The following is a 27,867-nucleotide window of genomic DNA, read 5'->3' as shown; positions in this document are numbered from 1 at the left end:
CAAATACTTCCTGTTTCTTCCCCATCCCTCCTGTCGCCTTGGAACTTGTCGTCGTGGTGAAGACTATCCCCGGGGTGACAGCCCATCACAGCTCATTTTCCTAATCCACCGGTAGATTCACACGGTGTTTTACAGTAGAATACGATTGCAATTTGTAATTACATTTCAGCAGCTGTTCATTGCATTCATATGCAATAGTGCGCCTGAAAAATCATTGTTGGTATTCTGTATACAAGGTTATGAAACTAAAAAAATATTCTCACGGCAGACCTGTACGGTGATTGATGTTTGGTCAAGTGACTATTCTCCCTTCTTCCTTAATTTTTTTATGTTGTTTTAAATGGCATAATAAATGAAGAAAACATGATTTATTTAATAGTCTATCATTAACTCATACAGAGGTTTGTCAATCTGCATTCTTAATTTTTTACACATTTCGTTACCCGAAACCTTATTTATTATATCACCTTGAATATTATTATTTTATTATATAATTTGTTATAATAATGTTTTTGTGAAATCACTAAGACGTGTGTAATGCCCTGGCTGGGTAGCATCGTGTTTTCATGAATGTATTTGGGAACCCCAGCTCTAGGCAAACATCCCACAGGAGGGGCGGGGGCGCAAGCTCAGCTCGTAACGAGGACCGCACGGAAAACCACGCTGAAGCCGCCCTCCTGTAGCATCTCCAGTTTTTTATTATCACACAACCAACACTCTTAACACACCCATTCTAGGCAAAGATGGTCGCAGTGGAAACATCCCCTAACTCGTCTCCTTCGGCGGAATGGGTCAGCTGCCTGGATAAAAGGTGCGTAGAATGCATTCCCGCCTTTCGGTCATGGCATTCCCGTGACATTCTCAACAGCTGAAAAAAAAGAAATTCGGGTTTTAGTGATGCTCATAATAGCGTAATCAGTACCGAATTTGTGCTTGTGTGTGAGAGAAGCGCTTTGTTTTTGCGTTTCAAATATATTAGACATAACCTCGGTTGCACTGATGACGGACTGATGTCTAGTCTACCACTCATTAACATTCTCTGTCTATTTGCTTGTCGTTCAAAAAGACGTGGAAGGATCATGTCTTCTAGTTCACCGATAGGCTATATCCACCGCGCCACCGCGGCGTTGTCACATTTTATTGTCCTCTGCTTAGCACAACTCAGGCTATGCGGTATGTTTTTAGAGTAGACAGTCTGACTGTTGCCTAGGGAGAATGTTTGTGCCTTCAAAGAATATCCGTGTGTCGATTTGGTTTTATACCGGGCATCAGGCAGGCTCGCGATAATCCAGTCTCCTCATTGCAGGGTCATTTGTCAGCCGGCTTCTTGTGTGGACTGTCTACTGCCGGCCATTCAACGCGCACGCACGCAATTGCATATAAGAATTGGTGGCATCTGCAGGTTAATGTAGTTTGTACAGACCGCAGTTCAAAGATCCCATGAGTACATTAGCCTTGATTTGGTTGGGAATAAAGTATTAAAGGCTCGATGAAGAAAAAAAATGCAATATATTGAGAAAAAAATTCTACCATACACACACCCCGTTCCCACGTAGCATTGCCACATATGGTACAACCTAACCTCTAAACCCTACACAGGTAGTAGAGTACCATATGACGGTTTTCAACCATGTCTGCACCAATGATTGGCAAGGCATGACCCTGACCTTTTTTAACCAGCTCATGTTTAAAACATGAAACAACATTTTTTTTAAAACACAGCTGGAGTTGGAATTCACCACTTTGACATTGCTTCTATTCCAGCAATGTTGTGATCTACCCTTTTGCCCAGACTACTAGTCACTGCATCTTCTCTACTGTACAGTAGTTCTTTAAGTATCAGCATGTCTGCATAAGCCTTCTACTGTATACAGTAGAAAAGTGAAGCTAGCTTAGGCAACTGTATTGCAGATATGTTCTCTTGAATATACATTTACCTGAAATGTGCCTTAGTGTTACACGTCTCCAGGCTAATATTTATTCCTGTTGTCCTTTGTGCCTTCAATGTTTGCACTTGGGGGCACCAGTTCATTATTTGGTTGGACCCAAATAATTTTAGTAACTAACTGAATAACTAACTAACTGAATAACTAAAGCAGTCATTGCCATCCATTTCGGTTTGCCCATTAGACTATATACCGGGTACTTATGGGCAATTTTTGTTTGATAGAGATTAGTTACATACATCTTTATGTGTAATAATTTATATTATAGGCTAATTTGGGGTTCAATGCACTATAATGTGGAAATTCAAAACAGATTGACTAGTTTGCTTAATCTTAAATATAATGCCCACTGCTAGGATCTGTGTATTCATCCAGCAGTAAATGTGATGTCCTCCTGTTTTTCAGTTGTATTATGCTTTCACATGCTACAGAAAGCAGCATTTCTTACAATCCTATTAAGTTATATTTACTTTTCAATGTAACTTTCTTAAAATGTTGCTTATTGTTGTATCATCTGCCCACTTTGAGATGTCGAATGTGTGCTCATGACCAAGCCTACAATGCAGCAACACAGTTGTGTGTCTAACAAACAAATTGCCCAGCCCATCTGCTTTTTGCCAGAATTGCCAGACTGCTAGTCCACCCATGGAATATAATGATATGAAGTCAGAGCAATTAGAGCATAGAATACTGTAGGCCTTTTATCCATTAGGAAGGCTTAGGAAGGATTGTATTATTTTGTTTGATGTTTCATCGGTATGGATACAGGAGAATATAAAATAAAAACTCAGATCAATGCCGTACTGGCTCTGGCAGCAATGTATGTGACATGCTTTCACGCAAGCACGTGTACACATCTTAACATTCCTATTTCTATCCTCATTATAATGAGATGTCTACAGGTAACCATTGGCAACTTGATCTCGTTCTCTCTATTTTGTGATGCAGTCAGAAACAATAGAAAATCTTTGTGATGGGCATCATCAGGCTGCATCCTAAAAGTCTAAATTGGTGTCCTTTCCTTGGAATGCTCGCCGAGCATTTAGTGTCACCTGATGTCCTGTTCATTTAGATTTGTGGAAAGGCAGCCATGTTGCAATATTGAGATACAGTCCATATCTGTTTAATAGCCCACTGTTTTCATCCCATCCCCCAGATGGTGAAGATGAGGTTACAGTAGACATGATCCACACACACACACACACACACACATACACACACTTTACTAATCAATAAGCCCAGGCAGCCATGCTTACTCAGCTATCGGTTACTGACAGCTACTGCATGGGTGTGTGTCTGAGTGTGTGGACAGTAATAAGTGTTTTTATATCTTTTATATCTTATATAATGCTTTTATATCTGATCTGATGATAGTTAACTTGATTACAGCTGATCTGTACTACAGAAGGTGCCCACTGATTCAGGGCTTGACAGCAATCCAACAAAAATGGAGATGAAAACATATATATATATATATATATATATATATATATATATATATTAGCGTTAACTGCATTTAGGAAAAAAAAAAATGAATGAATTGGGAAAGCTATGCATTTTGATACAATAGTAAATACAGACATTGTGTTACGCTCTGGGGCTGCAATGTAGAGGAAGCTTCTAGAATCTAGATCGCCCTGTCCTCTTCGCTTTGCTTCTTGCTGATATGTACCACTGCTAGAATAGGTTAGCGATCTCTCACTGTGGCTCAGCTGTAATCAGAGCTGTGTGTGTTGTGATGATTTCACTGTAATACGAGGTAGCAAAGATGGCTTTCGGCGTAGAAAAAGAGATGAAATGGTGAGAGGGAATCAGGGCATTGAATAATGTGACTTTGAGGTGGAGGGTGATGTGAGCTGGTTTTAGACCACATCAGCTACAGAGAGAAACACATTGAAGTGGACAAGCATGATCCTGGAGGGAGAGATGGAGATCCATGTAGACAAAAAAGAGAGGTTGTAGAAGACTTTCTGCGTTCGAATTAAACAGGATAAGTTTGATTTGTTTTAATAGTTTTAACAGATCCAAAAGTGTAACAAACCAACTGTGGCCCTGCAGTGGCCAAGACTCAGAAATGTTATCAGCTAAAACCAGATCAGTAGTATATAGAATACTGTAGATAATAGACCTATGTTATTTTCAAGCAGTAACCCCTTAATTAGTAGGTTCATGTATGACCAGGTATGTATTTTAGTACATCTATGTTAAAATATGTTAATATGCCTGTATATTCTGTACTGTAGGTAAGTATTAACGGTTCTATGTATTAACGGTATAGGTATTAATGGGTCTAAGTATTAGCAGGTCTAGTTATTAGGGGGTCTGTGTATTAACGGGTCTATGTATTAACGGGTCTATGTATTAACGGGTCTATGTATTAATGGGTCTATGTATTAATGGGTCTATGTATTAACGGGTCTATGTATTAACGGGTCAAGGTATTAACGGGTCAAGGTATTAACGGGTCAAGGTATTAACGGGTCAAGGTATTAACGGGTCTATGTATTAACGGGTCTATGTATTAACAGGTCTGTGTTTAGAGGGTCTAGGTATTAGCAGGTCTATGTATTAACGGGTCTATGTATTAACGGGTCTATGTATTAACGGGTCTAGGTATTAACGGGTCTAGGTATTAACGGGTCTATGTATTAACGGGTCTATGTATTAACGGGTCTATGTATTAACGGGTCAAGGTATTAACGGGTCTATGTGTTAACGGGTCTGTGTTTAGAGGGTCTAGGTATTAGCAGGTCTATGTATTAACAGGTCTAGGTATTAACGGGTCTGTGTTTAGAGGGTCTATGTATTAACGGGTCTATGTATTAACAGGTCTATGTAGTAACAGGGTCTGTGTTTAGCGCGTCTAGGTATTAGCGGGTCTAAATATTAACGGGTCTATGTAGTAACAGGTCTGTGTTTAGCGGGTCTAGGTATTAGCAGGTCTATGTATTAATTGGTATAGGTATTAATGGGTCTATGTATTAAAGGGTATAGGTATTAGCGGGTCTAGGTATTAGCAGGTCTATGTATTAACGGGTCTATGTATTAACGGGTCTATGTATTAACGGGTCTATGTATTAACGGGTCTAGGTATTAACGGGTCTAGGTATTAACGGGTCTATGTATTAACGGGTCTATGTATTAACGGGTCAAGGTATTAACGGGTCTATGTGTTAACGGGTCTGTGCTTAGAGGGTCTAGGTATTAGCAGGTCTATGTATTAACAGGTCTAGGTATTAACGGGTCTGTGTTTAGAGGGTCTATGTATTAACGGGTCTATGTATTAACAGGTCTATGTAGTAACAGGGTCTGTGTTTAGCGCGTCTAGGTATTAGCGGGTCTAAATATTAACGGGTCTATGTAGTAACAGGTCTGTGTTTAGCGGGTCTAGGTATTAGCAGGTCTATGTATTAATTGGTATAGGTATTAATGGGTCTATGTATTAAAGGGTATAGGTATTAGCGGGTCTAGTTATTAGCAGGTCTAGTTATTAGCGGGTCTATATATTACCGGGTCTATGTATTACCAGGTCTATGTATTAACGAGTATAGGTATTAGCTGGTTGAGGTATTACCGGGTCTATGTTTTAACGGGTCTATGTATTACCGGGTCTATGTATTAACGGGTCTATGTATTACCGGGTCTATGTATTAATGGGTATAGGTATTAGCTGGTCTAGGTATTACCGGGTCTATGTATTAGCGGGTCTATGTAGTAGCAGATCTAGGTATTAGCGGGTCTATGTAGTAACAGGTCTAGGTATTAGTGGGTCTATGTAGCAACAGGTCTATGTATTAATAGGTCTGTGTATTAGCAGGTTTATGTATTACCAAGTCTATGTGCTATAAGGTCTATGTATCTGTACGTCTGTATTAAAATATATTAGTAGGTCTGTATCATTTGTTATGTAGATAAGTATTAGTAGGTCTATGTTTTTGCAAGTATATGCAATAACAGGTCTAAGTATTAACTGGTCTATGTACTAGTAGGTCTGTGTATTAGTAGGTCTGTGTATATGCAGGTCTATGTGCTAGTAGGTTTATGTATTAACTGGTCTATTTGTTAGCAGGTATATGTATTTACAGGTCTATGTACTACCAGGTCTATGCATTAACAGGTCTATGCATTAGCAAGTCTATGTAATATTAGGTATATGTATAAACAGGTCCATGTATTAGCTAGCTGGTCTATACATTAGCTGGTCTACAGTTACAGTGGCTAGAACAAGTATTTGATACACTGCCGATTTTGCAGGTTTTCCCACTTACAAAGCATGTAGAAGTCTGTCATTTCTATCATAGGTACACTTCAACTGTGAGTGTCGGAATCTAAAACAAAAATCCAGAAAATCACATTGTATGATTTTTTTAATAATTAATTTGCATTTTATTGCATAACATATACCTATAATACATATTCCTATTAATACCTAGACCTCTTAATACCTAGACCTGTTAATACCTAGACCCGCTAAACACATGACATAGTAATTGGAGACAATATATATACAGCTCTGGAAAAAATTGACCACTGCAAATTGAATGCTTCTGTTCCTCACTCAAAACCTGAAAGAAAAAGGTTTAGTGGTGTCTTAAATTTTTCCGGAGCTGTATATATATCAAAATATATTCAAATGACAGTTAAATAATGAATACAGGCTTAAAGTGCAGTCTCTCAGGTTTCATTTCAGGGTATTCATTTCCAAATTGGAGGAAGGGTTTAGGAATTACAGCTCTTTAATATGTAGCCCCCTCTTTTTCAAAGGAACAAAAGTAATTGGACAATAGACTCAAAAGCTGTTTCATTGGCAGGTGTCAGCTATTGCTTAATTATTTCTTCATCAATTAAGCAGGTAAAAGTTCTGGAGTTGATTCCAGGTGTGGCATTCACATTTAGAAGCTATTGCTGTGAACCCACAACATGCTGTAAAAGGAGCTCTCAATGCAAGTGAAACAGGCCATCCTTAGGCTGCAAAAAATAAATCTATCAGAGAGATAGCAGGAACATTAGGAGTGGGCAAATCAACAGTTATTTACATTCTGAGAAATAAAGAATGCACTGGTGAGCTCTACAACACTAAAAGGCCTGGAAGTTCATGGAAGACAACAGTGGTGGATGATCGTAGGATCCTTTCCATGGTAAAGAAAAACACTTTCACAACATCCAGCTAAGTGAAGAACACTCTCTGAAGTGTATAGGGATATATTGTCTCCTCAGATTCAGTTGATTGGACGGTGCTTCACTTTACCGATGGACAATGCCCCAAAACATACTGCATTTTTTTTTAAGGCAAAGAAGTGGAATATTCTACAGTGGACGAGTCAATCATCTCAAAATTATGAATATTGTGTCAGTGAGATGAGATGAGAGATGAGATGTGTCAGTGTCCAAATATTTCCAGACCTAATTGTATGTGTTAGCAGAAGGGAGATAGAGAGAACTAGAGAAAGATGGGAACAGACTGCTCTGTTTCTCTGAATGATTTAGTCTTTGCAGTTTTTCTTCACTTCAGAGACATCTTTAAGATTACATCTGGTGTGTGTGTGTGTTGAAGAGTGTCAGGAATAGCACTACAAACAATCTCTTCTATCCACAATCTGTATGCGTTCCGGAGCTTAAATGGCATACATACACTACCGTTCAAAAGTTTTGGGTCACTTAGAAATGTCCTTGTTTTCCAACATGTATGAAATTTGTTTGAATAGGAAATATAGCAAAATTAATAGGAAATATAGGCATTGACAAGGTTAGACATTAAGATTTTGAATTTAAATAATATTTGTGTCCTTCAAGTTGGATTGGTTTGATGGGCACTTACGTACCATATGGTCAAACTGCTCCCAGAACAGCTCAATAGGCTTGAGATCTAGTGACTGTGCTGCCATTCCATTATAGACAGAACACCAGCTGACTGCTTCTTTCCTAAATAGTTCTTGCATAGTTTGGTGCTGTGCTTTGGGTCATTGTCCTGTTGTGGAAGGAAATTGGCTCCAATCAAGCACCGTCCACAGAGTATGGCATGGTGTTGGAAAATGGAGTGATAGCCTTCGTTTTAATGAAGCTGCCAGTTGAGGAGCTGTGAGACGTCTTTTTCTCAAATTAGACACTCTAATGTATTTGTCTTGTTGCTCAGTGGGGCATCGGGGCCTCTCACTCCTCTTTCAATTCTGGTTAGAGACAGTTTGCGCTGTTCTGTGAAGGGAGTGGTATTTTACGAGATCTTCCTTTTCTTGTCAATTTCTGGCATGGAATAGTCTCCATTTCTCAGAACAACAATAGACTGACAAGTTTCAGAAGAAAGTTATTTGTTTCTGGCCATTTTGAGCCTGTAATCAAATGAAAAATTGCTGATGCTTCAGATATGCAACTAGTCTAAAGAAGGGCAGTTTTATTGCTTCTTTAACCAGCTTATAATTGCAAAAGGGTATGCTAACATAACTGCAAAAGGGGTTTCTAATGATTATGCTAACATGATTGCAAAAGGGTTTTCTAATGACTTGGATTAGCAAACACAACATGCCATTGGAACACAGGGCTGATGGTTGCTGATGGGCCTCTGTACACCTATGTAGATATTAAAAAGTTCCCAGCTACAACAGTCATTCACAATAATAACAATGTCTACACTGTATTTCCCACATTTCCCTGTAGGCCTGCGGAGCGTTCTGGAGAGGACGTGGATATTATCCTGACCAGACTAAAAGGAGTTAAAGCCTTCCGGAGATTCTGCCCCTCCCTGTTGCTGCAGATCTGCTCCTGTGCCTTCTACGAATACCTGGAGAAAGGCATCACCTGTAAGTATAGTGTACGCAAACAAACACTCCCTGGTCTGGACAAACGACTTTCCTGTCCCTTGTTGGCTTTATCAGAATAAATATCAATCTGATTTACTATTACTGTTACTACATTGGTTATGAATGGTGTTGCCAAAGCACTGGATGAAAAATCAGATTGGCTTTGTTTATTGACCTGTCAATGGCTGTTGATACCTTTGATCATGCCATTTTGATGAAGAAATTGACCTTGTTGGGCCTGCCTGTGGACACCTGCTTATGGTTTAAGAATAATCTTAGTGATGGAACCCAGGAAACTGATGGGGTTGAATAAAACGTTTCCAGTAGTTCACAAAGGAGTTACCCAGGGTTAAATGTTGGGTTGTATAAACAGTATTTGTAACTCTGTGGGAAACTGTCATTGTCAGTCTTATGCTGATGACCCGGTCCTGTACATTGCTGCCCTCTCACTTGCCCACACATTTGCATCCTTACAGTCTTATTTCCATCCGCTACAAAATTCCCTTTTAGATTTTCACCTGGGTGCTGTAAGAAAATAAAAAAGATACATTATTCTCTATGTCCCGAAGTCAGCATTTAGATGATTTAACACTCCTTTGAAGGTTATGTTATACCACAAGTTCCCTCCTATAAATACTTTCCAGGGATGTAAAGAAGCAAAGGGGTCAGAATTGATTTATTTTACAGAAACATATCATGTTTGTCTTCTCTGCATAGAATGGAAATTGTACCAGCCACTTTTATGTCAGTCCTACAATATGGCTTTAGCCTCAGTACTAAAACATCTAGATTCAGCTTTGCATTTTGGCTGGGACTTTCTGGTTTCCAGAAGTGCTAGACATTGGTTGATTTTGGTATGTAAGGGTTCAATAAAAAAGTATTTTAAGGCAAAAATACATTGGAAAATCAGCACTTATCAAAGTTGCTCTCATGACTGGTTAGTCTTAGATATACCACTGGTTAATTCAGTTAAATGTTGGACTGTCTTTCTATGCACAGACCTCTGTGACTCAGGGAGAGCAGGCTGGAGCTGGTGCAAGTGCAGTGTCATCTGGTTTTATTGTTCTCCCCCCACTAATATAATTTGTGAAATAAAGATTATCTACATGAAAATCAAATATTCCGTCACAGTGAAAACACAACATTTGTGAAACCCAGTCGATTGTGTTACCTACATTTTATGTGCTAAATGTCTGTCGCGGGGTTTAAAGTTGACCTTTTCTAACATATCCAAATACGTCTGGTTGGCTTGTGCAGTGGCTGTAGTGGGGGAAGAGAGCACAGTAACAGATGGGCTGCACTCACGCAAGCCAGACAAATACTAGATATTCATTATTATTTCCCTTTAATATTTGTACTGTATGTTTTTATGCTTTGTATGTGTGTCTTCATATGCTGTAACGCAGCTATTTGCTGTAAAAGAGACCTAGGTGTCAGTCTGTCACTTCTAAAAATAAAAGTAATAAAGAGTAATGTCTGCATCATTTAGACTTTTTATGAATGTTTATAAGCAGTTATGTACACTTTGTGTAGTGTTCCGCCAGGGTGATATAGGGACCAGCTGGTATGCAGTTCTGTCTGGCTCTTTGGACGTAAAGGTATCAGAGACTGCCAATCATCAGGTAAATCAGGACTGCTTCATACCTTTAACGACAGCTATGTGTGGCAGCTCTTTCTATTCCTGTGTGTGCCTTGTAGAGCAGTTATCTCTTTGTCTGATGTTCTGTGTTATCCATTCTCTTTTTAAGTTTCCGTCTGGACTTCCATTCTCTAATTCCAGTGCTGTAATCAGTGCTGTAATCTATTCCTAAAGTGTCTGTGTTCTCCCTATAGAGTTCTGTTTTGTGTCCTGTTCTACTTATGTAGTCCCATGCAGCCTTGTATAATGCTTTGAGTGCATTAGTTTCAATACACCACGCTAGGCTAGAAACCAGTGTGCTCCAGTTTTACCTCTAAGCAAAGCTGCTGCGTCTCAAATGTTCCACAGAGAATTGATCTTGTTACAGCGTGGCGGTTCAGAACAGACAGACTGACTGATGGGGGATATGTAGAGCAAGATTGGTTTTGTTGCTAGAATCTGAAATGTAAAACAAAAGATCCTGTTAAAAATCCCTGTGGCCGTTTAAGATCAGCAACAGAAATGTTGTTTTATGCATGTCTGTGGGTTTAGTCTGACCTAGTTCTGAAATGTCAATTATGCAAGTAGAATAGCTTTCCTTAGGATGATGTTAAGTTTGCTTTCTTAATCATAATGAGGAAGAGAGAGAGTTTGCATACAGTCATTTTGTATGTGTGATCTTGTCTGTGTGGTCAGATTATGGCCTTCCCTGGAGTAATCTGTTAACGGGAACATCTCTCCGAAAACCTATTACAAATGAATATATTAACATGTATTAACATATAGTATGCCTGTCATTTCCCCCTCTTACTAGGGGAACATGATCATATGATCCTCTGTATGTGGGGCACTAACCCTGCCAGAAAAGGCAGAAGAACAGCACGCTCTATTTGGCCATTCCGGGAAAAGACACAAGAATAGCACCTTCTCATCAAGTAGTAGGCTTTTAAATACTGGTCTCACATGGCATCAAGTAGGCTTTTAAATGCTGGCCTCATATGGCGTGTAGTAGGCTTTTAAATACTGGCCTCAAATGGTGTGAAGTAGGCTTTTAAATACTGGTCTCAAATGGAGTGAAGTAGGCTTTTAAATATTGACATCATATGGCATGTACAGTTGTAGGCTTTTAAATGCTCGCCTCATATGGCGTGTAGTAGGCTTTTAAATGCTGGCCTCATATGGCGTGTAGTAGGCTTTTAAATGCTGGCCTCATATGGCGTGTAGTAGGCATTTAAATACTGGCCTCAAATGGTGTGAAGTAGGCTTTTAAATACTGGCCTCAAATGGAGTGAAGTAGGCTTTTAAATACTGGCCTCATATGGCATGTACAGTTGTAGGCTTTTAAATGCTCGCCTCATATGGCGTGTAGTAGGCTTTTAAATGCTGGCCTCATATGGCGTGAAGTAGGCTTTTAAATACTGGCCTCAAATGGAGTGAAGTAGGCTTTTAAATACTGCATTATATGCCATGTACAGTTGTATGCTTTCAAATGCTCGCCTCATATGGCGTCAAGTAAGCTTTTATATACTGGCCACATATTGCATGAAGTAGGCTTTTAAATACTGGCCACATATTGCATGAAGTAGGCTTTTAAATACTGGCCACATATTGCATGAAGTAGGCTTTTAAATACTGGCCACATATTGCATGAAGTAGGCTTTTAAAAACTGGCCTCATATTGCATGTGCCCTTAGATAAACAGCTGGTCTGGTTCAAAGCATTGTTCTGTCTCTGTGTATTTAAATGTATCTATTGTAAATGTATGAGGTGGTTGTTCGTGTTCTCCAAATGCCCTTTATAGACAAAGAATGAATATAATGGAATCTAAATCAAGTGAATTGAGTGTGTTTTGTTTGCGTGTGTCTAGGATGCTGTCACTATCTGCACACTGGGAATTGGGACAGCATTTGGAGAGTCTATTCTGGATAATACACCTCGCCACGCCACCATCGTCAGCAGAGAGACCAGCGAACTGCTCCGCATCGAACAGAGAGAGTTCAAGAGTCTATGGGAGGTGAGAGAGGCTGTGATATCCATAAGATTGGAAACATATACAATTTACATTTTGAATTGTTCTTACTATAGCCACAGGAGGGCGGTCACTGTCAACCCCTGGTCTCCACTGTCGTGGACTGTTGTGTGTGAGTGTGTCCTTGTATCCTTGTAGTGTGCCGGAGGGCATTGAGATGACGAATGCTGCAACTGAACCAGTCATCATGTGTGTGGAAAACGTGTCTCTGAAGGGTTTAGAAGTAAGAGGAGTAGGGGCAGCATTGGGCAGAGAGATGTTTTGGATGTGTGCTAAGTGCACTCTCCACCTCTCTTTCACCAGCTCTCAGTTTTTCTGTCTCTACGGTATCTATTTTAGGAGGAGAGAGAAAAGAGATAAGCGAGAAGGATAGAAGAGAGAGCCTAAGGTGGTAGCTCTTAGAGTGGACATTAGTACCTCTGTGCTCTGATTTTGTGTGTGTGTGTGTGTGTCTGGCAGATGGATGGACGGTTGACAGATGAGCCAGAATACATTGAGTGCTTTTGGAAGTATTTGCACTATACGTTTATAAGTGAATAAATATATTTTGTTGCCACCCTTTACACAATACTCCAGAAAGTGAAAACATGTTATTAGCAATGTGGGCCAAATTAAACCTGAAATATATTCAGACCCTTTTCCATGTCACTCCAAATTTAGCTCAGATGCATCCTGTGTCCTTTGATCATAGTTGAGATGTCTCTTGAAATTTGTTAGAATCCACCCTTTGCAAATTCTATTCATTTGACATGATTTAAAAAGGCACACACCTGTCTCTAGAAGGTCCCGCAATTCACAGTGCTTGTTGGAGCAAAAAACAAATCCATCAACTCCAAGAAATGAAATCTCTGTAGAGATATCTGGGGAAGGTTCCACATAAAATAGTTGCTAAAGCATTGAAAGGTCCGAGGAGCCTACCTACATCATTGTAATATGGAAGAGGTTTGGAACCACCAAGACTGTTCCTAGTCTGTCACAAAGTGCTTATACAGATACCCAGCCTGAATCCTAAAAAAGCAAGAGACTACAAATTGATTCACCGTGGCTAGGAAAAACTCCCTAGTTGGGTCGGAACCTAGGAAGAAACCTAGAGAGAGCCAGTCCTCTTCTGGCTGTTCTGGGTAAAGATTATAAGACTCCTTTACCTATTTGCGCCACAATAATATTTTCCATGTTCAGATGACCTGCAGGTCCATAAATACAGATGGGCCGTATCCAGAGTCATTAGGCAGAATCCAGATCCACTGCACAACCAGGTGGACAAGGACAGGGACCACCAGGTGATTCAACTGGACATCAGACAAATTAGAGGGAGCATTCTTTGGTTCCATAAGGATACCTCCTCATTTAATTCAGGCTCACCCTAGTCCCAAATTTCAACATAGAAATGTAGGACTGAGACAGGACAGACTGACATAAGTCCCAAAATCCAACATATACATTTGGGATTGGCAGACTGGCCCTAATCCCCCAACACAAACTATTGCAGTGTTAAACTACCGGGTTTAGATGGGTTCCAAAGACACCGTGGCCCTGTCCAAAGATGACCAATAACAAGTCCTGGCCAGGCAGGCCTTTATGCTGCATGGAAGCCTCCTGGGTAAAAGGCAGAATGCCAAAACATACCAAAGAAGACTTTAAAGCTGTGATCACAGCTGAATGTGCTTCTACAAAGAACTGAATTAATGGTGAATACATATGTACATAAGATTAATAGTTTAATATATATATATATATATTTTTTTTTTTTAAATGTACACACATTGCTAAAAAATAAATAAATACTGAATACATCCCAATACATTCAGATATATATATATACACTCACCTAAAGGATTATTAGGAACACCTGTTCAATTTCTCATTAATGAAATTATCTAATCAACCAATCACATGGCAGTTGCTTCAATGCATGTAGGGGTGTGGTCCTGGTCAAGACAATCTCCTGAACTCCAAACTGAATGTCAGAATGGGAAAAAAAGGGGATTTAAGCAATTTTCAGCGTGGCATGGTTTTTGGTGCCAGGCGGGCCTGTCTGAGTATTTCACAATCTGCTCAGTTACTGGGATTTTCACGCACAACCATTTCTAGGGTTTACAAAGAATGGTGTGAAAAGGGAAAAACATCCAGTATACGGCAGTCCTGTGGGCAAAAATGCCTTGTTGATGCTAGAGGTCCGAGGAGAATGGGCCGACTGATTCAAGCTGATAGAAGAGCAACTTTGACTGAAATAACCACTCGTTACAACCGAGGTATGCAGCAAAGCATTTGTGAAGCCACAACACGCACAACCTTGAGGCGGATGGGCTACAACAGCAGAAGACCCCACCGGGTACCATTTATCTCCACTACAAATAGGAAAAAGAGGCTACAATTTGCATGAGCTCACCAAAATTGGACAGTTGAAGACTGGAAGAATGTTGCCTGGTCTGATGAGTCTCGATTTCTGTTGAGACATTCAGATGGTAGAGTCAGAACTTGGCGTAAACAGAATGAGAACATGGATCCATCATGCCTTGTTACCACTGTGCAGGCTGGTGGTGTAATGGTGTGGGGGATGTTTTCTTGGCACACTTTAGGCCCCTTAGTGCCAATTGGGCATCGTTTAAATGCCATGGCCTACCTGAGCATTGTTTCTGACCATGTCCATCCCTTTATGACCACCATGTACCCATCCTCTGATGGCTACTTCCAGCAGGATAATGCACCATGTCACAAAGCTCAAATTATTTCAAATTGGTTTCTTGAACATGACAATGAGTTCACTGTACTGAAATGGCCCCCACAGTCACCAGATCTCAACCCAATAGAGCATCTTTGGGATGTGGTGGAACGGGAGCTTCGTGCCCTGGATGTGCATCCCACAAATCTCCATCAGCTGCAAGATGCTATCCTATCAATATGGGCCAACATTTCTAAAGAATGCTTTCAGCACCTTGTTGAATCAATGCCACGTAGAATTAAGGCAGTTCTGAAGGTGTTCCTAATAATCCTTTAGGTGAGTGTGTATATATATAGTATTGGACACATTGTAATGTTTGTGGTATATTGGCAATTTACAACAAACTCTCTGTCTGTGCCTCTTTTTAGTGTAAACGCTGAAGTATTTATTAATAATAACAATCTTTGCTTGGTGATTGTGCCTTGGGACTTTTGTTTCTTCAGACTTCCTCTCACACACACTCACCTACTCTCACCTACTTTTCTCCACTTCGTTCTGTGTCCTCCCGGATAATTTCCCCCCTTGGTAAAGATGAACAAAAAAGGCTATGAAAAATTTGAATCAGCTTTATCTTGAACTCAGAATATGACAGAAACCATTGATTACTGCAAAACTGTACAGAAAGTCAATAAGTACATCATTATAAAGCATAGAAATGTTTCTGAACCCAATCTGAAAGAAGTATCTTCCCATATTCAAGTTTATGTGAATCATTAGACACTCTTGAGTTGTCAGCCACAACTTCATGTCACACAGGGTATAAATATCAGGTAGCACAGTTTCAGTGTCAGATTCAGCTGAAAAAGTATGACATTTGGTCATTGTAATTCTGGAGGGCACTGTACGTTCTATCATCCTCTTCTACTATTCTTTTATTACTATTATTTTTCTAGATCCTCCTACTTCTTGTCCTCAGCCACCTCTCCATTTCCCTCTCTACCTCTCTCTCTATCTCTCGCTCGCTTTCTATCTCTCTCTCGCTCGCTCTCTGTCCTAGTGAAAAGCTCTGATTGCCGTGGCAACCTGTTCTTGGTCGGGTGCTTGGCTTGTTTTGAGAGAGACGCTGAGAACTGGAGCACTCATTCAATAAGGACTGCGCGAGAGAGTGTGTGTATGTGTGTGTTAAGAGACCTCTGGTATACTGAGGATGCTAGCTTGTCCTTCGGGTTATGTGTGTGGATTACAGGAGCAAAGAGCACCTAGGGGCTCCTCTCAGTCGTAGAGTGTAGAAAACACCCTGGGTGAGTTAAGTCGCGTGTGATGTGGTGCCGGGTGAGTTCAGCTCGTTTGAAGTTATGCTACGCTCATTCGTGAAGTCAAACACCCAGTAACCTGATTGTTAGTTGTGTGTGTTGGTTGTGTGCTTTGACATACATTTTTTACTGTGTGTGTTGAACATTCTGGAAATAAAGCAATTGGCGGTATTAGCTTTTAAATCTGGATGTGAACATTAGGGAGTGACTGTCATTAACCGACCACACTGTGTATTACTCTGTTCTCATTGACCCTGGTTAGAATGCATGTGTGTGTGCTTGTGTTTGTTATGTAATGGAGGATGTTCCATATGTAAGTGGTCCCTGGCTAACCAAGGGCTTTGCTTTGAGGGAAGGGTGAACGTGTGTATGAATTCTTGTGCATGCGTAATAGTGGTAGTAGAGAATGAGATTATGAGTTCTGATGAAGCCTGTGTTGTGTTGTAGAAGTACCGTCAGTCTATGGCTGGACTCTTGGCTCCTCCATATGGAGCCATGGAGAGTGGATCCAACAATGACAGTGAGTATACGTACCATCAAGTTGTCTGTAGAATAACGGAATATTCAAATGTCCTATTCCACATCACCATGGTCCTTACTCCCTGCCTTCACTCAGCACTCCTTCACGCCGACCTGTCCTACCACGCCCCTCATCACCCGAATATTGTTCACCTGTGTTTGATTACCACCTGTACCGTGCTACCCTTTGTATTCTGTCTTGTCCTTAGTTCCTTTGTGAGGTATTGTTTGTTTCCAACAATCTCTTCTGTTTGCAACTCCTACTATTTCGCTAAGTGCATCAGACCTTTTGCTAAACCTTTATTTTCAACTGCCCGCCTTTTTGTTTTTGGATTTGTGGATTGAGTGTTTTATATGAAACATTATAGCGCTCTGTGCTTGGATCCTCATCCTGTGTCATATGTTTGTGACACTAATTCTTCCCTCAGGGCTGGCAGACAAAGACAGCCTAGGTTCGGATTCTCTCAGCCTCATGAACAAGTCTCTGAACAAGGTAAATATATTACTACACAACTAACCCCATACTACTGTCTATTTAAAATAGGCTATATACCTTGGAAAACTGTTAAACGAGATTGTGTGTATTCTGAAAGACAGCACAGTTTACACTTTTTTCAGAAATACATGAGGGAACTGAATCAACCCTCTGTAGTTATGTTAATGTGTGGTAATTCATGCTCACAGAAAAAGGTTACAACTGCCCAATTATGATATCCTTTGTAGTTCCAATCTGCAACTGATTAGGGTGTGTTTGTCTGTGTGTGTGTTTGTCTGTGTGTGTGTGTGTGTCTGTGTGTCTGCACAAGAGATATGTGCAGGTGTGTGAGAGTGTGATTGTGTTTTTCTCACCTTTCATTCATGTCTTTATCATCCCTGAAAGCAGTTGTGTGGTTGCTATGACTACTGGGAGTGATAATATAGGTTTGGTGGTTATTTACAGCTTAGTGAAGTACATAGTAAAAGAAGTCCCCAGGCTTATTATGTGTGGAGTTTTAAAAAAGCAACCTGCTACGAGCAACCTACTATGAATATCGCTTTAAGTCATTGTTGGTTTGACTGACAATGTGTGCAGCTCTCTCTCTGTAGGTAAGTGAGTTTAAGCCACAGTAAGAGGATAGTGAGGTCGAGCTACCGTGATAGGAAAGTAAGGTAAAACTACATTGACAGGAAAGTGAGGTAGAGCTGCAGTGATAGGAAAGTGAGGTGAAACTACAGTCATAGGAAAGTTGGGTAGAGCTGCAGTGAGAGGAAAGTGAGGTAAAACTACATAGATAGAAAAGTGAGGTAAAACTACAGTCATAGGAAAGGTGGGTAGAGCTGTAGTGAGGAAAGTGAGGTAAAACTACAGTCAGAGGAAAGGTGGGTAGAGCTGCAGTGAGAGGAATGTGAGGTAAAACAACAGTGGGATGAAAGGGAGGTAGAGCTGCAGTGAGAGGAAAGGGATGTTGAGCTGCAATGAGAGGAAAGTGAGGTAAAACTATAGTCATAGGAAAGGTGGGTAGAGCTGCAGTGAGGAAAGTGAGTAAAACTACAGTCATAGGAAAGTGAGGTAAAACTACAGTGAGAGGAAAGTGATGTAGAGCTGCAGTGAGAGGAAAGTGAGGTAGAGCTGCAATGAGAGGAAAGTGAGGTAAAACTACAGTGAGAGGAAAGTTAGGTACAGCTGCATTGAGAGGAAAGTGAGGTAAAACTACAGTCATGGGAAAGGTGGGTAGAGCTGCAGTGAGGAAATTGAGGTAAAACTACAGTCATAGGAAAGTGAGGTAAAACTACAGTGAGAAAAAGTCAGGTAGAGCTGCAGTTAGAGGAAATAAGGTAAATCTACAGTGACAGGAAACTGAGGTAAAACTACTTTGAGAGGAAAGTGAGCCAGAGATACAATACAGTGAGGCTTAAGAAACAAGGTCATACAGGTCCTCCTTCCTGAACAGCTAGATACAATTATTTTTTTTTTTTATAAAATTGGCAAACTAGGTAATTTCTCAAATTAAAATGAATAGATTATAGAAGCCCTATCAGTTTTTAGGTATGGAATATAGATTAAATGTGATATATTTGATTTGTGTGTGCGCCATTTTCTGACATCTCTGACATTAGGACATTAGGAAATACCACCCAGTCTGTGGTCTTCATCTCTAAATGAGCCAGCATCATAAGGTGCAATTTCTTTGAGTGGTCAGACTCTGATAGCTGTCACTAATGATGAAGTAGTCCTATCATCAGGGTCACCTGTCTGTGACAAAGTACTTCCATAGTGTTTTGAATGATGCACAGTAATCCCACAGGTCTGCTGTTTCCCTGTGTCTTGCCAGAGATGTCATAAAAGTAACATTGTAAAATATAATGTAAGAAATTGTACTGTAGCTGTGACGTGTTCTTCTAGAGTGAGTGACCTGAACAGAGAGAGACTGTCTAACAATTACTTTAAATGGGGCAGGACACAAGAAACATTTAGAGAGCGCATTCCTTAGATTTACAAAGGAAAAAGAGAACTATCCCTACTCCCCCGGCACAATAATATAGTGTTTGTGTAAAACATTGGTGCTGAGACGGGTGGGGGGGGGGGGGGGGTCCAGTGACACTGTGGCCCTATCCGATGTTAACCCCAGACAGGGCCCAACAGGCAGGAAGTCACTCCACCCACCTTTGCAGTTATTCCATGTTGGAGGCTGACGTCTCACTATGACTGTATGTAGCCATGCTAGCGTGTGATGTCCCTGTCTAGGTTCCATCAGAGAAGCTGCAGCGAGGGGGAAAGGTGATGCGGAACGCCATCCTCTCCAGAGCTCCCCACATGATCAGAGACAGGAAGTACCACCTCAAGACCTACAGGTGTGTGTGTGCGTGAGTGTGTGAATGTACGTGTATGTACCGTGTGTGTTGTGATTGGTGCAGACTCACAGTGTGTATTTGGGTGTGTTGCAGACAGTGTTGTGTGGGTACGGAGCTGGTGGATTGGCTGGTGCAGCAGAGTACCTGTGTCCACACCCGGTCCCATGCTGTGGGGATGTGGCAGGCTCTGCTGGAGGAGGGGGTCCTCAACCACGGTGAGAAAGCCAGGCCCTTTCCTCACAGGTAGAATCCCTTCCTCCTTCTGATTGGATATGACTAGTAAAGGGCAGGGTTTTTCAAACTTTTTTTGTGTCAAGGACCCCGAAGATATGAGCCACTAGGTGAGGACTCCCTATTTATGACACAAATGAGGTTTCCGAGAGCCAAATGTGGCTAACGAGCTACTAGATTAATTCCAGTGGTAATCCTGCCATTCTACACATTTTGCCACGGCTGTAGAAATGTTTATGTTACCTGAGCTGGGGACAGTTCTATCCTTTATGCAGTACGTTTTGGTGGGTGGGCTCCCGCCAGAAATAATCGGAATTAGGTTGTGCGCCCTCTGAAGCCCCGGCAGAAAAACGTCCCTGACTCCAAATCCCATGGAAAAATTTCACTAGAATTGTGGATAAACAGGAAATACAGGATTATATCAAATACATGTTCTTTAGATATCACATAACCAATAATGAATTTAGGGAAAAATAAATTACTGTGCTACATTAGATCAGTAATAATGACCCTGGGTGTGTCTCCAGTGGACCAGGAACTGGGTTTCCAGGATAAGTACCTCTTCTACCGCTTCCTTGACGACGAGGAGGAGGACACACCGTTGCCTAGCGAAGAGGAGAAGAGGGAGAGTGAGGAAGAGCTGCCTGAGACCATCCTCTTTCTCGCCCAGATAGGTCCAGATGCCCTGCTCAGGATGATACTTCGCAAACCGTCAGTATTACACAGACACACACACACACACACACACACACACACACACACACAGACACACTCATACAATCATACACATTTTAGAATGTCTTTCCTTATGCTTTTTTACTCGTGGGGATCGTGAACAGTTTCTGTTCATAGAATAGTAAAATGTGAACAAAAACACATACTATACACATGCGCACTAAACACTCAAACATTATATCCCAATTAAGTCACTTTGTATGGGATTGTTAATCTGTGTATCTAGTCCTGGTCAGAGGACAGGTGATGATCTGGAGATAATCTATGACGAGTTGCTTCACATCAAGGCCTTATCCCAGCTTTCCAACACTGTGAGTCTGGCTGACTGCTCACTGGCTGTAATGTTGCTGTGATGTTGCTCAAACGTTTCAGTCCTCTGGGCTTCTGTTAACATGTGCTGATCTGTAACCATCTTGCTTGCAGGTGAAGAGGGAGCTAGCGAGTGTCCTCATCTTTGAATCTCACGCCAAAGCTGGAACTGTGTGTAAGTCTATACGTGTGTGTGTGTGTGTGTGTGTGTGTATGTGTGTGTGTGTGTGTGTGTAATGACACGGTCGTGTTCTCCTTCCAGTGTTTAACCAAGGAGAAGAGGGGACATCATGGTACATCATCCAGAAGGGCTCCGTCAATGTGGTAATCTATGGCAAGGTAGGACTTCTGAGTGCTGTCATCTATTTTATTAATGAAAATGGTTTAACTTCACTTACATTTTGGGCCAACAATAGCTTAGATACAGTAGTTATAATAACACAAAATGAAAAAATTATTATGACCCAAATAAGTCATCTCACTGAGTGACTAGCTTAAGGCTCTCTGAACTCACACACACACACACAGTTTGATTGGTCACAGTGTTCATTCATGCACTGTGTGTGTGTGTGTTTTTTAACCTTGTGTCACCAGGGTGTAGTGTGCATGCTACATGAGGGAGATGACTTTGGGAAGCTGGCACTGGTGACAGACTCTCCGCGTGCTGCCTCCATCGTCCTCAGAGAAGACAACTGTCATTTCCTCCGAGTGGACAAAGAGGACTTCAACAGGATACTCAGGGTAGAGCTTTATGCACTGTACAGTACTACACTTAAAGCCATTGAGTGTAACGTTGCCTTACTCCATTGTAATTCACTTGGCTTTAGGATGTGGAGGCTAATACGGTGCGTCTGAAGGAGCATGAACAGGCTGTGTTGGTCCTAGAGAAGAGTCCCAGAGCCTCCACTCTGGGAAACATCAAGTACACTGTGATGTCTGGAACCCCAGAGAAGATTCTGGACCATTTCCTGGAGACGATGAGGATGGACACACACCACTCTGACCCAGGTACAACACATACACACACACACACACACACACAAGGCTGGTACTATATGGGAACAGTGAATGAATGTATTTTGTGTGATACTATTCTGTTTCTTCCTGTCTTTTTTTTCTCTTTCTTTCACTACTGTCCCTTCCTCTCAGACCCTGCGGTGGATGACTTTGTCCTCATGCACTGTGTCTTCATGCCTAACAGCCAGCTCTGCCAACTGCTCATGGCACAATATCCTTTTCTCCTTTAAACTCTTCTCCTTTTCTCTTTTCCCTCTCTTTTTCTCTCCCTTCAGGTTCTCTTTTCAATTCTGTAGCCTAGGTTACATGGTGACAGTTGAGTTAAAGTAGTGTTAAATCTTTAACCCTTTGTGAACCTACCATCATGTGAAGGTTAAAGTAGTGTTAAATCTTTAACCCTTTGTGAACCTACCATCATGGGAAGGTTATAGTAGTGTTAAATCTTTAACCCTTTGTGAACCTACCATCATGGGAAGGTTGTAGTAGTGTTAAATCTTTAACCCTTTGTGAACCTACCATGCGGTGTCCCCGCCGGGCTCGGAGCAGGAGCGGATGGAATATGCTGTGACCTGTAAGAGACGCGTTCTTAACCTGGCCATGCGCTGGGCTGCAGTACATACGTACTACCTACAGGAGGAGCCAGCGGCGCTCACATTCCTGGAGGTAAACACAAAGGGGTGCACAAATGGACGCACAAACACACACCTAAATCTTGTCCTCTGAGTGTGACTGTCTCCCTCTAGGAGCTGTATGGGAGTGTGTCCAATGACTCACGGATCCTCAGAGCTCTGAAAGACTTTGTACCTGATCTGGAGAAGGTCGTCAAACTACAGTGTGTAAACCCTGACCTCTAGCCCCCACTATAACCCTAACCACCTCACCCTGATCCTCGGACCTAACCAGTTTAAAAACAATGCTCTAATACATGCACATCTTCTCTTTCTTCTATTATTCAGTTCAGGAGAGGCCAAGCTAAGAAAGGTATGCAGAATGTGTTGGAGTGGAGAGGGTGTATTTGAAGGGGTGTGCTGTGTGTCATTGAATCATTGTGTATATACAGATCCAGTAAAGGTTTGGATGCACCGACTCATTTAAGGGTATTTCTTTCATTTTTATATTTTGCACATTGTAGAATATTAGTGAAGACATCAAAACTAGGAAAGTACACATATGGAATCATGTAGTAACCTAAAATGTGTTAAGCAGATCAAAATATGCAGATCATATTGTCGATTCTTCAAAGTAGCCACTCTTTGCCTTGATGACAGCTTTTGCAAACTCTTTGCATTCTCTCAGCTAGCTTCATGAGGTAATTACCTGGGATTTTATGGTCCAACTCATTTATGTATATCTGTTTCAGCAGAAGGTCCTTCTCAGACAGTTCAGCAATGGAGACGAGAGATTAGCAAAGAAACAACCCATCAGGAACAGTGATGACAGTAAGTGAGCGTGTGAAAGAATGCGCTTTCTTATATCTATCATCAAGACTCTATAAAACTTGAGTGTGTGTGTGTAGTCCTGTTGAAGGTGTACTGCAGTGACCACACCTACACAACCATCCGGGTTGCTGTGGCAGCCACAGGGAGGGAGGTGACCAGTGCCGTGGGCGACAAACTGGCCTCCAATGAGGACCTGCTTTTGGTCCATCTTAGCTCTGCGGGTGGTGAGGAGACACATCTATCAATAGACACATTGACCGGGATTCTAGAATGTTCATGTAGAGTTTATATTGCTACCTGTGTGTTGTCCTGTCACAGAGAAACATGTGCTGAAACCCAGCGACGTGTCCGTTTTCTCCACTCTGAGCATCAATGGACGTATGTTCGCCTGTCCTAGAGACCAGCTCAATGCTCTGGTGAGACACTCAGGAATTGGAACTGAACACTGTTGTCCTCCCAGGCCTCATAGAGAAGTTGTTGTCTGTCAGTCCCCTTAACCATGCATCATAGAGATGTTGTTGTCTGTCAGACCCCTTAACCATGCATCATAGAGATGTTGTTGTCTGTCAGTCCCCTTAACCATGCATCATAGAGATGTTGTTTTCTGTCAGACCCCTCAACCAAGCATCATAGAGATGTTGTTTTCTGTCAGACCCCTCAACCAAGCATCATAGAGATGTTGTTGTCTGTCAGACCCCTCAACCATGCATCATAGAGATGTTGTTGTCTGTCAGACCCCTCAACCAAGCATCATAGAGATGTTGTTGTCTGTCAGACCCCTCAACCAAGCATCATAGAGATGTTGTTTTCTGTCAGACCCCTCAACCAAGCATCATAGAGATGTTGTTGTCTGTCAGACCCCTCAACCATGCATCATAGAGATGTTGTTGTCTGTCAGACCCCTTAACCATGCATCATAGAGATGTTGTTGTCTGTCAGACCCCTTAACCATGCATCATAGAGATGTTGTTGTCTGTCAGTCCCCTTAACCATGCATCATAGAGATGTTGTTGTCTGTCAGTCTCCTTAACCATGCATCATAGAGATGTTGTTGTCTGTCAGACCCCTCTCCCAGACCAGGAGGGACCGTCGGCTGGTTCCATGTCCAGTTTTGAGCTGATGAGTTCTAAAGACCTGGCCTACCAGATGACCCTGTTTGACTGGGAGCTCTTCAGCTGTGTACACGAGGTACAGACACTGGCTAAACACCGTGTTAGTCTTTAACTCTCCACGCACCTGAACCCTAATCCGTGCTTCACCCTCCTCGCCTCGCAGCACGAGCTGTTGTACCACACGTTTGGTCGTCTCAGCTTCAGGAGAACCACGGCCAACCTGGACCTGTTCATTCGCAGGTCTGTTTCATTTCGTTTAGCAATCTTTTGGGGGCATGTATATTTTGTTGAGGACCTAAAGCAGGGAATTGAACCCAGGTCTCCAGTGGGGAGAGTGGTTGCATGTCAGAAGTGTTACCAGCTCTACATGGCAGGTTGGAGTTTAATCAAACATCACTCCTGAAAAACTTCTGTACCATTTCACCAGGTAGGTTGTAGGTTGCAGTATGTTATCTGATTGTGATGTGTGTGTGGTCAAGTTCAACCAGGTGTTGTCTGATTGTGATGTGTGTGTGTGTGTGTGTGTGTGTGTGTGGTCAGGTTCAACCAGGTGTGGTCTGATTGTGATGTGTGTGGTCAGGTTCAACCAGGGGTTATCTGATAGTGATGTGTGTGTATGTGGTCAAGTTCAACCAGGGGTTATCTGATTGTGATGTGTGTGGTCAGGTTCAACCAGGTTCAGCTGTGGGTGGTGACAGAGGTATGTCTGTGCGGCCAGCTCAGCAAACGGGTTCAGCTGCTCAAGAAGTTCATCAAGATCGCTGCTCAGTGAGTGTTCACACATTGAACCTGCAGATGATCATACCGACCCAGCACATCAGGGCTGGTACTGACACTTTTCAGCAATCCCTCATCATAGTGTTGTTTTCTCTAGCTGTCGGGAGTTTAAGAACCTGAACTCATTCTTTGCCATCATCATGGGAATGAGCAACCCTGCTGTCAGCCGACTGACCCAGACCTGGGAGGTAAGCCACACAGATGACAGATACCTTTAAAATTCTACCTGAACCACAGATGTCCTAAAACAATACCACTTGATCCTCTATCCCCCTCTGTGATGGCAGAAACTGCCCAGCAAGTTTAAGAAGTTCTACGCTGAGTTTGAGAGCATGATGGTATGTTGGCAAATAATGTGCGTTGTTTCCATTTAACCCTTAAATGGACCGTAAAGTTTTTGACCTTTGAACTGTGATATGTGTGTGTGTTTCCAGGACCCATCCAGGAACCACCGTGCATACCGGCTGACTGTCACCAAAATAGAACCACCAATCATCCCCTTCATGCCCCTCCTCCTCAAAGGTAAGTTGCACCAGCCAGGATGAATGGACATGCAAAACAGTTGTGCAACGAAATAATCACTGAAGGTTGTCGTTTCTAAAGCGTGCTTTTACAATTTCCCAGACATGACTTTCAGTCACGAAGGAAACAAGACGTTCATAGACAACATGGTGAACTTTGAAAAGATGGTGAGTATACAGGCCATAAGAAATTGTGTCAACTGTTTAAATAGTGTAATCATGACACTAATTATAGAATTATTGCAAAGTTAAAGAAACGTTACTACTTCATTCAAAGTAAAAAATAATATTTATTCAGAAAATGAACACATTTAATTGAATAACTGTAGGTAGGTATATGTGGAACTTGTAAAGTGAAAAGTAGGGCTTCCAGGTGGTGCAGCAGTCTGAGGTGATTTTGGCATTACTAGATTACCACCAGACTACAGTCTCGCTCTGAGACAAATTAGCAAGCATTAATCCAGGAGGAGAGGCGTTTCCCTGAGATCTGCTGGTCTCTTTGGAATGTGAATGGGTTGGATGAGCAGCTTGAAATTAGTAGAATGGAATGGGCACAGGTGCCTAGGAGGAAGACATGACACTATATTCAACTCTCCCAAATCTGTTGGGTGTTGTTGCAATGAGACAGGACTGTTGATAATTATGGATATGACAATATTGGGGGAGAAACACATAAATACAAGAAACCCAGTATCGACAAGTGCATAGAATAATGTTCCAACGTCTGTCTGACATATGGCACTGCCTGTCGATGTGTTTTCCAGCGGATGATCGCTAACACCATCCGGGCCGTGAGACACTGCAGGAGTCAGCCGTTCAGTAAGCATCTGATCTATCATATAACAACAGACCCATAACAACAGACATTAACAATACACCTCTGTCTCTGTCCCTCTTTCAGACCCTGACGTCTGTCAGCCCAATAAGAACCATGCTGAGGTGAGGGGTTACGTGAGGAAGCTGTGTGTGATTGACAACCAGCGGACCCTAACAACGCTCTCCTATAGGCTAGAACCCCGCAGGACCTGAGACCTCAGCCCACCCACCATCGCAATGATTACACATGTGATATGCTGAACCATGAGCCCTTTCAGGGTTTTTTTGTTGTCCAGAAACACCTGCTCAGTCCACCGAGCAACCCAGGAACCCCCATCATATTTCAGCAAAAAGATGATAAGAACGAGAAGTAATCACCTTTTCAAAAGGAATAGATTTGCTGGGTAGGTTTCTTCATTCTTTTGACCTCCCCCCAGGTTATAATTGGATATTGAAGTTTTGGTAGAAAGGTAACAAGAGACATTAACATTCCCACAAAAATGTGAAGACCTCTGCTCCATGACATCATGAACTCAGCGTCTGTGTGAGATCTCAAGAATTCTTAATTGCTATGACATCACATGGCTTTAACTGGCTTCTATTATATCTGACAGTATGGAAACTCACCTCTGTGACATCACAGGACAGATGGCTACAGAGAACTCTCTATGTTAAATGTAGGGTTACTGTAAATGTAGATAGAACACTGCAAGTACTTAAAAAGTAACTAAAAAAATCCAATATTTTTAGTGATAATCAGTGTCCCTTATTGTAAGATGTAAAAAATATGAAGAAAGAATATTGTGCTGGTTTTACAAATACCATGATCTATTACATAAAGCGTTATAGAAAGACAACCCCCCTAGCACTAAAATACCAGTGTTAAGCACTGTTCTTAAATCTGTCCTCAAAATGTTGTTTATTTTTGCATTAAAGCACAACTCATGTAGCATATTGTTATTCATGTTGAATCGGTTGTCTTCTTCAGTTTTTCTTAAACTTTTGTAAATGTGGGTGCAGTATATTTGCCTTGTTTCCTAGCTCTTGTTTTACCTCAGGACCTCGTTATGATGTCAGTGTGTTGAGAGCGTGTCTGTCCAAACTGTAAATAAAATATCTGATAAAATAATCAAAACATTTGATGCTGGCAGTGCGTATTGTTTATTTGGGGTAAGTTGTCTCCCTGAAACTGATATC

The 27,867-nt window shown here is 41.6% G+C and overlaps 1 protein-coding gene across 5 annotated transcripts; it reads left to right on the top strand.

The window, feature by feature from the left end:
- The first annotated feature begins 622 nt into the window (after positions 1-622).
- LOC105007217 (rap guanine nucleotide exchange factor 4) lies at positions 623-27,812 on the top strand. Of its 5 annotated transcripts, none has more exons than XM_013132867.3 (30): positions 623-811; positions 8,598-8,740; positions 10,274-10,362; positions 12,226-12,372; positions 16,810-16,882; positions 17,310-17,374; positions 19,607-19,713; positions 19,807-19,928; positions 20,472-20,655; positions 20,906-20,990; positions 21,103-21,163; positions 21,251-21,327; positions 21,583-21,729; positions 21,816-21,996; positions 22,138-22,216; positions 22,518-22,668; positions 22,749-22,837; positions 22,962-22,986; positions 23,369-23,444; positions 23,522-23,668; positions 23,763-23,860; positions 24,507-24,632; positions 24,720-24,796; positions 25,223-25,324; positions 25,431-25,521; positions 25,621-25,671; positions 25,768-25,855; positions 25,958-26,022; positions 26,619-26,673; positions 26,756-27,812. In XM_013132867.3, the coding sequence occupies exons 1-30, from the start codon at positions 744-746 to the stop codon at positions 26,881-26,883; spliced, it is 2,997 nt and encodes a 998-aa protein (XP_012988321.1). In that variant the 5' UTR covers positions 623-743; the 3' UTR covers positions 26,884-27,812. The 5 variants fall into 5 exon arrangements, 4 of the variants coding, with proteins under 4 accessions (XP_012988321.1, XP_010864359.1, XP_019900887.1 ...); XM_010866057.4 differs by having other exon boundaries at positions 23,366-23,444; XM_020045328.2 differs by lacking the exons at positions 623-811; positions 8,598-8,740; positions 10,274-10,362; positions 12,226-12,372 and adding an exon at positions 16,185-16,381 and having other exon boundaries at positions 23,366-23,444.
- The last annotated feature ends 55 nt before the right edge of the window (positions 27,813-27,867 follow it).

The sequence above is a fragment of the Esox lucius genome, chromosome 3 (assembly GCF_011004845.1).
Source record: "Esox lucius isolate fEsoLuc1 chromosome 3, fEsoLuc1.pri, whole genome shotgun sequence".
Taxonomy (NCBI): domain Eukaryota; kingdom Metazoa; phylum Chordata; class Actinopteri; order Esociformes; family Esocidae; genus Esox; species Esox lucius.
Note: the sequence above shows the minus strand (reverse complement) of the source record. Positions and strands in the feature narration are given on the sequence as shown.